This window comes from Macrotis lagotis, chromosome 7 (assembly GCF_037893015.1).
Source record: "Macrotis lagotis isolate mMagLag1 chromosome 7, bilby.v1.9.chrom.fasta, whole genome shotgun sequence".
NCBI classification, from domain to species: domain Eukaryota; kingdom Metazoa; phylum Chordata; class Mammalia; order Peramelemorphia; family Peramelidae; genus Macrotis; species Macrotis lagotis.
The window spans coordinates 171,462,773-171,475,002 of record NC_133664.1 but is presented as its reverse complement, the minus strand read 5'-3'; the positions used below and the strand labels follow the sequence as shown (position 1 = coordinate 171,475,002).

Genomic DNA, 12,230 nt, shown 5'->3' with positions numbered 1-12,230 from the left:
TTATAGTTGAAGCACAGGAGAAAGCTGAATTTAAAGATAAAATATGGTGTAAAAATGGGGTCAATAGATAAAAGGGAAATGTAATGCGAGAAAGAAAAAGGAAAGGGGGGAATAGGCTAAGATATTTCATATAATAAGATTTTTCTTTATTACAATGAGCTATTGCAATGATATGGAAGGGGGGAGGCAAGGAGGAATGAGGGAATCTTTGCTCTCATCAGAGGTGGCTAGGAGAGGAAACAGCATATATATATATATATATATATATATATATATATATATATACACACACACATATATATATATACACACACACACACACTCAATGGGGTATAGACATCTGGAATAAGGAGAGAAGGGGGACAGGGAAAGGGGGGAACGTGAGTGATGGAGGAGAGGATAGACCATGGGGGGAGAGTAGCCAGATATAACACATTTTCTTTTTTATTTCTTACAAGGGGCTGGGATTGGATGGCCTGTCCGGGACCATAGGGCCAGGTGGATGCTGGGCCTAAGGGGTGGTATGGAGGATCAGGGATCTGTCTGCTGCTCCACTTAGCTATGCTACAGCAGAGTCAGTGAAAGGAGAGAGAAAATATAGTCCATGGTAGTGGAAAAATACGAAAGGAGGGAGTTGGGATCAGCAATGGCAAGTGGAAAAATATAGAAGTAACTTTTGTGATGGACTTATCATAAAGAATGTGATCCACCCACGACAGAGTTGGTGGTGTTGGAACACAGACTGAAGCACACTTTCTATTATTCTTATTTTGGGGGGCGTGCAGGGAAAATGGGGCTGGGTAGCCTGCCTGGGGCTGCATAGCAGGGTGATTGTTGGGTGCCTGAGGATGGATTTGGACCCGGGTGCTCCTGGCTCAAGGGCCAGTGCTCTGTCCGCCACCCAGCCACCCCTACTATTATTACTATTTTATTTTAGGTCTTTTTTTTCTCTTTTTTTGGTTTATGCATGGCAATGGGTTTGGGGTGGCTTGCATGCCACACAGCTGGGTGATTGTTGGGTGTACGGGGCCAGATATGTGCTCAGGTGCTCCTGGCTCCAGGCTGGTGCTCCATCCACTGTGCCACCTGGCCATACCTACAATTATTACTATTATTTTTTTAATTTTAATTTTTTTCTCTTCCCTTTATCACTTAAGTGAGTATATTTTTTGGGGGGAGAGGGTATTTTGTTTACTCTTAAACAAGAATCTTTTATTAATGTATAAAAAAACATACAAAATTAGAATATTAGATAAATAAAAAGATTTAATCAGTCTCTTACTTGTAGTCACATCCTTTTAGATACGTGAAATGAGCTATATGCTACAAATCACATGTATATTTTCCTTGAACTTCAAAATAATCCTGTGGTAACAAACAAGCCCTAAAGGTAAGGCAGAAAAGGTAAACGTCTTCATGATGACCTCAGAGACACTGGGAGATGTCTCCTGCCTCCTACACCGCCCCCCAATCCCTCAATAGCACTTGTACTGTCCTGCCCATATAACTGAAATTCTCACCGCCCCGGGTGAAAGCACTGAAGGCTACTACTGATAAATAAATGTATGAAGTGAGAAGGGCAATCTACTAAAACATTAATACTTTTTAACATCTTAATATGACTCAGTCAAGCTCAGTCTCACTTAGAGAGGACCTGAAAAAATGGAACCAGTTCAGTCTAACTTTTGGGGTAGGAAAAGGGTAACAGATTGGAGGTAGAAGAAGCAAAAATGAAGTTTTTTGTTGCTCTTGTCCAGTCATTTTCAGTTGTGTTTGACTTCATGAACCCCATTTAAGGTTTTCTTGGTAAAGATCCCAGAGTAGTTTGCCATTCCTTTTCCAGTTCATTTTACAGATGAGGAAATTTGAGGCAAAGTGCAGTGATTTGTCCAAGGTCTCACAGATAATAAGCATTGTGCTCTATCCACTGTGACACCCAGATGCCTGAAGAATGCATTATAAAACAAACAATTCACAATCTGAACAGAATTGTCTTTTAAGTTCAAGCCATTCTTTTCTGCATGACAGACACAGCTGTATAGTTCAAGCATGTAGTAGATTTTTATTAAGCATAACTTTGGTTCTAAGTATTCCACCCTCATTTCTGTAATACTTTCAGTTAAAAACAATTATACAAGAGCAAATACAAAAAATATTAAATTATGAAATTATGAAAACAAACCCATTAAGGCTCCCTTTATATATATTATATACACTCAAATAAGTCAAAGTTTTTCAGAATAGAAGAATAAAGTCATTGTGTGTAGCTTAAAAAGCAACACAAATTTGTTACCATGCTATCAAAGTGGGAGACAACAAAATTTTCAAATATTTTAAGAAGACAGAAAAACAATTAAAATAAAATTTTGGACCATTGCAAAATTAGAAAGTGGCTCAATAAACAGAACTGCTCAGAAAACTTCTAAAACTTCTAACCAAGTTGTATAGATTTTTTGATTTTAAAGGAGATTTTTTTGTTTGCCATGTTATTTTAACTCAGACTTATAGGCTGGGCCTAATAGAATCCTAAGATGAACTCTAACTATACATTCTACTTGTTTTGTAACACCAAGCTTTACTTTCACACTCTATTTACAAGGCATTTTTGTCTATTAGGCTGAAAACCACTCAGCACACCTGCTAGTGAGTTTGGGAGGAAAATGACAATTCACTATTATCCTTTCTGTTATTCCTCCCCACTACAAGAGAAGAAATAGCTTTAAGCGGACTAAAGACAATCAGGGATAGTATGATCCTTTTAAAGGACTGTGCTGAGCAGGTAAGGTGTCTCTTTAATTTGAAAGCTCAAGGTATCTGTCAAATAGGAGATTTACCACAAACCCAGGGATCTAAAGATCTAAGATCCTGCTGAATAAAAAAGATATAGATTTATGCTAAATCCTGGTATTATAAATCACTCCATTAACCCCACATACAAAAGGAAGAAATCTTAGTCAATATGAGATTGGAAATGTACTCGAGATGATCCATCATACTTACTCTTCTCAAAAGAAATGGAGAAATAAAAAGAATATCTCAGCCATCACAACTTCATTTTACAGACAAAACTAATAGGATAAAATAATGTTTCTGCCTGATAATCACATCTGTATTCTGTAGCAATAATCCTCACTGATAAAGTGGATGGTCTATTCCAAATATAAATGTTCTCTAACTTTATGTATTTGTGCTATGCTGCTCACTTGAAGACTCAAAATCTGAGCCTATGAAATGTCCCTCAATGATGTTAATTTCCATTATAGTTTTCAAGGTCTTCAGATAGCTTCAAGGTTGAACTTTATATGAATTCAAGAAAAAGTAATGTTTTGCCCAAAGAAGTCACTGGCTTTATATCCTAGACAGAGAACAATCCTGAAGCTACACTTTTCCTAATTTCATATTCCCAATTTCATCCAAACTGGGAGGCAATCTTGCAATAAGCCAAAGAGAGAACATATATTTGCATTAGCATTTGGCTGTTACTTATAATTGAGAATTTGGTTCTCAACAGTGCTGTGGTTAGCAAAAAGAATCTCAGCAGTCTCTCCCATAATGTTGGTTTTTCCTGAGAGAGGGATTAGTAGTCATTATCACTGAGACAGTGGTAATATGCTCCCTTCACAGGAAAAAACCTTAGTAAAGGCAAGTGTGATCATTAATCAAAAATTTTCAAAGCTTCAATTCTAATATTCAAAATGGACAAATGCAAGAAAATGTTCTAATGCAAGTCTCCTTGAGACCAGGTCACACTTGTATTACATATTAAGCTAAAATATCTTGCTACAAAGCTCCCACTTAGCACTCTCCCCATGTGGCTAAGAGCAGACCATCTTGACCTGTACTTATAACACTGAACTTGGGTCCACAGATTCCCAACATTTTGTCTAAACAAATGAGTTGAAAAGAATAAGAAAAAAAAATACTGAGAGGGACAACTATACTATTAAATGAACAGAGAATTTGTCAAATATCCATCTTCAGATTGGAATGTTAACTGAATTATATATTGCTTCTCAAGAACAGAAATGACTGGTAAAAATCCTACACAATCTATGTATTTATTATGGTTTCAGAGTTCAGATTTTAAAATTTTCTCACCACTTCCTAATTCTGTAATTTCAGGTCAAAATCAAAACACAACCTATGTTGACCATTCGATAAAAATGAACATTTTTCCACACAGGTGGATTTAACCCATGCTAAGATTTTCAGGCTTTTCAAAACAGAATCACAGTTAAAAAAAAAAAGTAACAGATTAAGCACATTGTTGTGTAAGCTAAATTATTTAAAAGATAACCAAGAGGTTAGAAAAATAATATTTTTAAAAGAAGAAAAAATAAAAATACTATGTCCCCACTACAGTTAGGCTGGAAGAAACCAAGTAGTGCAACACTTAAGATATTCCAGTGTCCTCATCCTTTCTTTTGAGTCTCTGAAGACAAGTCTGTTATACCAACAATAAGCTGCTTATATGCTGGTCAACATATTTCATTTGGCGAATCTGAACTGCAGCTATCATAGTCAATTTGCCCCCCACCCAGATTCAAGGAAAAATGATAAACAAAATAACCCCTTTTAAAAAATTAAAACTTCTGCTGGCTGGCATTTTCTCAAAAAAACAGATGACTCTCCACGCTACTATTGGCTCAAAAAGAAGCAGCATTTGGAGATGATCCTACAGAACGTCCACTCTGCAGCAAGGGGCTAGAATCCAGCAAATTTTTGTCCAGTGTATGCCTAAGATTCCTGAACTTCTGCCATTTCTTGTCCTGTTCTTCTCAGGTTTCCTTTCACCTTCACAAATTCTGGGGCATTTTCTTGTTCTTCTTGAATCTTCTGCTTCTCAAGCTCAAGCTTAAATGAGAGTTACAAATGGAAAAAGAATATATTTAAAACAACAAATTTCTCAGAACACTCATTCCTCCCTAACATCACTACCCACATCCATCAATCTCCAACTTTTCTTCTACTGTGCTCTATATTACCATGATGAAAAGAAAAAGCAATGATCTCATTTTAGAGATCAAGTAATACTACTGACCAAGTAATACTACTATGTACATATGCATTTAGATAAATACAAACTTCTCTCTCACAGTTAGCTTTTTAAAATAATAAAAACAATTAGTTAAGAATTATACATGAACAAATTATTTAAAATCCCAGTTTTCTGTTTATATAAAAAAAAAAAGCTTTCCTCATTCACTGACCCTTCCAGAACAAAAACACACCAGGCAGAGATATGTACTGGAAAAAGCCCTAAACCTGTCTTGGAGGATAGAAGACCTAGCATTCATCCCCAACGCTACCACTTAATGATCTTATTCCCTAGTCAAACCATTTTCTCTCTCTGAGTTTGAGGTGTCTTCATTTGTAAAAATAATTGTTCTCTCTTTTCTAATGTAATTAGGAGAGAAAATGTTTAGCAAATAAAAAGTGTAATAGTTAATTTTACGTAAACAGCATTCATACAGTGATTTGTATGTTATGTGGCAGGATTTGGAGAAGGGAAGGATATGGGACAAGGGGACAAGTGCCCTTGGAGGAAGAGGACAGGCACACAGTTCAAGGAAACCTAGGAACAGAGAAGTGAGAGAAAGAGGAGGAACACATAGGGGTCAGGGCCCATGACTTGGGTATATGACCTGAACCAAAAGGAAAACCTTTGGGGGGGGGGGGTCAGACAGACAGGAAAGGGGCAAGATGCAGGGGCTGGGTCAGAAACTTTATATCAAACAAATGGAAGCCAAACAAGAGGGTGGCTGGGGCAGGTCTCTTTGCTCAGTTTTGGAGGTCTCAAGCCAATCCTCCATCCGGGGCAGCAACAACCTTTCTTGGAGGGATTTTTAGTTTGTTTTTTATTGTTATTAGATTTTTTCCTTTTTTTGTGTAAGGGTGGGAGGAAACAGAACACCAGGCTTGGGACAAGAGTGGAGAGAGGGCACAATACTATAAAGTTAACACTGGTGTTTTTTTAAAGACTGTAGATGTCTTTATGTAGGGTCAAATTTGCATAATATAAATTTGTGGTAAAGCAAGAAAGGATGGCAGCTATTTGTTATTTTGTCCAGAGCACTTGTAGGTTTTTTTTTTTTTGTCATCGGTAATATTTTTATTTGGAGCTTGTAATTTTTTAATGCTGAGAAAATTCCAAACATGCAAATACTACCACCAACAAAGAAGGGTAATTAAAAAACTGCCTGGGATCTTGAGAGGTTGTCTTCCCCAAGATCACTCAGAATGAATTCAATAAACAGTATTTAAATCTGGGTCATCCAGACTCCCAGGCTAGATAATTTCATCCACTATTATGCCATGCTGCTTCTTTATGCAAGTGTCTAGGGTCCAATCTGAGAAGACTTAAGCCTTTACCTGTGAACCGTATTTCCCCTATTTGCCAATTCAGAAGCAATTTTCAAAAGAATCCTATCATGCCCACACATGGCTACCCTCTTGCTTCTGGTGCCTTTCAAGAATACTTTTAATATTCCCCACCCTCCACTGATCTCTGACTCATATTCCTGACCCTAAATCATATGCCCTTCCTTTACTTTCCAAGCTTTACTCCACCCATTTCCTTAACTAAACTTATTTCTTCTATTCCAGAGTTCCTCTATGTTTGTCAGCAAGGTCCCAACTTTCTTGTATCTCACCAAGGAGAAAATATTAGCATCCCACCAGTGCTCACTCACCTGCTCCAATTTTTGCTGCCTTTTCAGTAGTTCTATCTCCAAATCAGATTTCTTTTTTTGGGCTTCCTCTTCCTTCTGTTGCTTTATCACTTGGTCTCGTTTTCTCTTCTCCATCACCTTCTGTAGCTCTGGTTTATTCTGAGGAGCAAGACCCCTTCAAAAGCAAACACATTTCTAGTTTAACAAGAATACTTTTTTTTTAAGAAACCCATAGTTAACCAAAGTCATCCACAGCAGTGCCCAGGGACTCCTGTGGTCAGAAAGCCTGGAATTACATTCCAATTGATGGGTGATAAAGTGGAAGATCTGGGTTCAAGTACTATCTCTGTAATCACTCTTTGTAGACCTTGACCTTCTTTCCACAAAGTTTCAGTATACTCATTTATAAAATAAAGATAGAATTTGATTTAGATGAGGGTTTTGAATGGTTTTTTTTGTGCAATGGACCCCTCAGCAGTCTGATGAAGCCTAGGCACCCCTTCTCAGAAATGTTTAAATATTCAGAAATATAGAGAATTACAAAAGGAAACTAATCATATTGAAATACAAATATAACTTTCCCCCCAACCAAGTTCAAATACTACTTGAAATCTACTCATGAACCTTCTTGATGGTGTATGGACATCTGCTAAGAACCTCTGTCAAAGATTATCTAATCTTTTGCAATCTTTCCAACTCTAAAATCCTATGGTACTCACTAGCCAACTAACAATACCTTACTATAGCTCAGCAAAATTGATTCACAAGGTGGCATCCTAGGAAGGGTCAGCACCTCTCCCAATGACTGCACAAAAGCAACTAAGAACCAGAAAGAAATTTAGAGATTATTTATATGAATGATTTCCTTTGCAATCCTATGCATTTTTTTATTTTATGCATTTACAAACATTCTGAGAAGTGACCCATTATCTTCCCAATCCTGCCACAGAAAACATTCAGAGAACCTGGTAATATACCTGGTAATACCCACTCCCTTTCATTTTACTTTATGAATAAACAAAAGATCAGTGAAATTAAATAACTTGCTCAAAGTCACACACCCAAGCAATGCCAGATCAAGGAGTTAAGTCTAGATCTTCCAATTCTTATGTTCTGTTTCATTGGAAAATGGATTTAGAGCTGAAAATAGCTTCAGTGATAATAAAACTTCATTTTATAGATCAGGAACCAAGACCCTCTCGAGGGGTGAAGAATTTTGACAAAGTAACTCATCTAGTGAGTGTGACAGAACTAAGATTTAAATCCATAAACTGTTGATACTGAATCCTCTATTTTTTCCACCATTCTTACAAAGTCTTAGAGATATTAAATGACATGACTTTTTTTTAAGGTTTTTGCAAAGCAAATGGGGGTTAAGTGGCTTGCCCAAGGCCACACAGCTAGGTAATTATTAAGTGTCTGAAGCCAGATTTGAACTCAAGTACTCCTGACTATAGGGCTGGTGCTCGATCCACTGCGCCACCTAGCCACCCACTGCGCCACCTAGCCACCCACTGCGCCACCTAGCCACCCACTGCGCCACCTAGCCACCCACTGCGCCACCTAGCCACCCACTGCGCCACCTAGCCACCCACTGCGCCACCTAGCCACCCACTGCGCCACCTAGCCACCCACTGAGCCACCTAGCCACCCACTGCGCCACCTAGCCACCCATGACTTTTAAAATATACAGATCCACAAGAAAATCCATAAAAATCCAGGTAGGAAAGGAATGTGGATAATCATTAAAACAGAAATCCACTATCAAAGAATACAGTGTAGCTTGCTCCTTCTTAGCAGCTAGCTCATTCTATTCCCATATGCAATGGGAGACTAATTTAATGAGAGACTCAAGCTTGTTTCTTACACTCCTTCCTAGTCTTCAATTCAATTCAAGTCAATAAAGCATTATTAAATATCTTAGACCCTGGGGACAGAAAGACAAAAATGAAATAGTCCTTGTCATCAACATGACACACTGCAACAAAGTTGTACAAAATAATTTTTAGAGATAAAGGGACACTTAAAATGAGTAAAAGAGGGTATCGGAAATCATGAAAAAGCCACATGGAGTACTTCTAAGAATTCCTAATATAGAGAGCATCATCAATTTGTAAACTAACATAAAATTCCAAGGATGAAGGTCAGTTTATTGAAAATCAAGTAACAAAAATAATGATTCTGGTATAGGCAACAAACAAAACATTTATTCTAGATAACTGAAATACATTGCAATCATATGTCCACAGCAGCTTGATCATTTAAAAAAGAGAAAAAATAAAGGAATCATAGTTTTGTATATTTGATTTTTATGGTTCAGTTATTTCAATGTAGACTGTCTATGTTATATGGATCAAAATGTCAATAAATCAAGGTATAGCAATATTATTCATTTAAAAATTTATGAAATGACTGTCAAATTATTCTAATAAGTACTCCAACTTAATGACTGGTTTATAATTAATAATATAGTAATATGATTAGTTATATTCAAATTTTTAAGATTAAGGAATTTAACTGCATAATTTAAAATTTAGGCTTCATTTTCCTATTCTATGGGTCTTAGATACTTCTACAATTATCAAATTTTTTAGATTATGCAAAATGAATTAAAAAGCCGGGGGGGGGGGGTCAATGAAATTGACATTCTCTTCAATATATGAATAGTTTAAATATGTAGTATTCAATTTCTGTTTAAAGCTTTTATATAACAGCACCTAAATATCAAATATTTATTAACAAAATGCTCATAATTTTCTATACATGCACAGCAAAAGTCTAAAGCTCTGCATTTTAATTCTCTAAATCAAAGACAGCCTGTGAGTTTATAGCTATGGCCCTAGCAAAATGAAGAAAAAATTCTTCTTCCTACATTCCTCTAACAAGGATATGGATTGCTGGGTGGAGAAAAGGACAGGATGCTTTTGAAAATTAAAGTAAAAGGGGGGGGGAAGATATAAACAAATGTTTTCTTAAAGCATGGGTAAAAAGCAATCATCAGTAGTGCTATTATCCAAGTATGAAAGATACCAACCCACTCAAATCAAACAGAGGAAAACAAACAGCTATGCCAATTACTTCAAAAAGAACTGAATAGCAAAAGAAAAAATAAAAATTCAGTGTGATTCCAGATGCTGGATATTGTGGTAGCAGCATATTCATTTCAGAAAATTATATATTCTCAAGCCTTATTCCTGAAGTCAACTCTCCCATGGTTCTTTAATAATTCAGGGCAGAAAGAAGATAATAAGATGAAATAGAGGACAGAGCACAAAGGCCACAGGCAAGGAATCTTCTTTAAAAGGTCACCATCAAACATATATTAAAAACTTTGGCAGTTGCAAACTTTAAAATAAATTGAGGTAAATTTTATTAATAACATAAATTATGTAACATAAATAATGTAAATTTTCTTTTACTTTCACTGACAAGTACAGGTATTCAAATATATGAATAAGAGCATAAGCAAGGGAAAATGAGCATGAAAAAGAAACAAAAAGATGTTTGTATTTTTTGTCTATAAACTTTTGCTTATGTTCTGGTAACTCTAGCACCAAATACACATATATTGGCTTTAACCTATGCTAACCCTATCTTTGTTCCCCTATCCTTTTTGTGTTTATGAGTCATTTATTGCTGTGATTGTTATCTCACTACATCACTATAATCAATACCGATTTCTTTTGGTTCTGTTTTTATACTAAACCACTTTTGTGCATCTTCCCACATTTCTTCCAATTTTTTATTTTAATTATTTTTCATTGTCCAATAGTTATTTATTTTAATTTGTTTAGTCATATCCTAAATGTTAGAAATCTAGTTTGTTTCATGATTTTTGTTTTCAGAAAAAATAAAACAGTATTACATGAAATATATTAGGACAGATGTTTTCCTTTTGCCCCATCTATTAAACCCTTCTATAAACCCTTGGATAAATTATAGCAATTGTTTTTAAATTTTTGAATTCCAAATTATCAACTTCCCTCCTCACCCCCTCAATGGAGAAGGTAAGCAATTTAAATTAGGTCACATATATGTAGTCATTTGTCACGTAAGTCATGTTACTAAAGAAAAAATTTAAAAAAGTTTAAAAAAAGCATGCTTCCATCTGTATGTAATTCAGACTCTTATCAGTTCCTTCTCTGACAATGCATAACTTTTTTTGTCCTAAGTCCTTCTAAGTTGTCTTGGATCACTGTATTGCAGAGAATAGCTATGTCATTCAGAGTCAGTCATAATATACACACTTAAAAACAACAAGAATTTGTTAACTGTTATATGTTAAAAAAAAATATGGCTAAATATATGTTATTTCACTTTTAGACATGCCATTCAGTTCACCTATAGGAAAAAAATGTCTCCAGAAGGTATTAATTAAACAAGTGGATGAGTACTCTACATGAACTAAATTAAAAAAATTCTTGCTAGCTTTCTTCCCCCGGCTAAAATTACTGTGCATGCGCACACGAAACCTATATCCTATTCCACTGAAAACATTCTGTCTGCCAGATTGCCCATTAGGAACTTGATGAAGGACAAAGTCTCTTGACCCACATTAAACTGTAACCAGATTAAAAATTCAAATAACTGATCCAAAACTTGCCTGGGAGCCAAGATACAGCAAACTAGTATACCTGCATATCAAATATGAATTCCCTGAGCTTAGTAATACACATAAAATTAATGCTGCTTACTACCAGTATGATATCTGAGTTTATTAATAACTACCTTAAGGAATATAGTTTCTAAAAAGTATTTACGTTTTGAAGAGGGGGTCAAGAAATTCCCTTTTTACTCAAATAAGAACCTGAAAACTTTCCACAAAATAATAAAAGCAAGGACTATGAACGTATTGGTCGAAAAGGTCAAGATTTTGAAACAAATTACTAGCAACATCACTTCCTCTCTCTCAGTCAAGTTTTCTTATCTATAAAATAAGGTCAGACTTAATTATCTTATCACTATGGTCTTATCCAGCATTAAAATCTATTAATTCTATGACTTTCAGTCAAATTGGCATCATCCAGAGCTAAGCCAAAAAAAAAAAAATCTACTATGAACTGTCAGATGATTCTATCTAAAGAATGGAAAAATACTTTCATCTTTTCAACAGTTTTCAGAAGTGGGGGTCAGGCTAGTGAGTGATAGGCAAATAAGAAATAAAAGTAAAGGTGAGAAGAAGAGGCAGATGATAGAGCAAGTTTCAGCGATTATGCTAATTGTACAAAAGGTTTCTGCACCAGAAAAGTCATTTTCTATGCACATTCCTACCTGAAAGTCTTCTGGTTCTGAGTACATCTGGACAAGAGGTGATCACACTGACTGACTGTCCATTCATGTTTGGTTTTTTCAGAGATATCGGGGGCATGGTGGCGAGTGCACTGTGTGACTCTCCACTAGTTACTTCACCTGTAGCAGCAGTTTCCTTATCCACAAAATGACAATAATTACAACACCCACATTGAAGGGTTATTACAAGATCAAATGAGATCACTATAAAGTGCTTAGCAGAGTTCCTGGCACAGAGTAAACATCATATCATCATCATCATCATTATTA

The 12,230-nt window shown here is 35.9% G+C and overlaps 1 protein-coding gene across 4 annotated transcripts in view; it reads right to left on the bottom strand.

The window, feature by feature from the left end:
• Positions 1-2,039: 2,039 nt before the first annotated feature.
• Positions 2,040-12,230, bottom strand: part of FAM107B (family with sequence similarity 107 member B) — a 371,993-nt gene continuing 361,802 nt past the window's right edge. For all 4 annotated transcript variants that reach the window (XM_074194078.1, XM_074194081.1, XM_074194079.1 and 1 more), the window contains 2 exons: positions 6,693-6,846; positions 2,040-4,854 (listed from right to left, as the gene is read on the bottom strand). In XM_074194078.1, the coding sequence (XP_074050179.1) occupies positions 4,738-4,854; positions 6,693-6,846 (271 nt within the window). In that variant the 3' untranslated portion in view covers positions 2,040-4,737. The remainder of the gene's footprint in view (positions 4,855-6,692; positions 6,847-12,230) is intronic.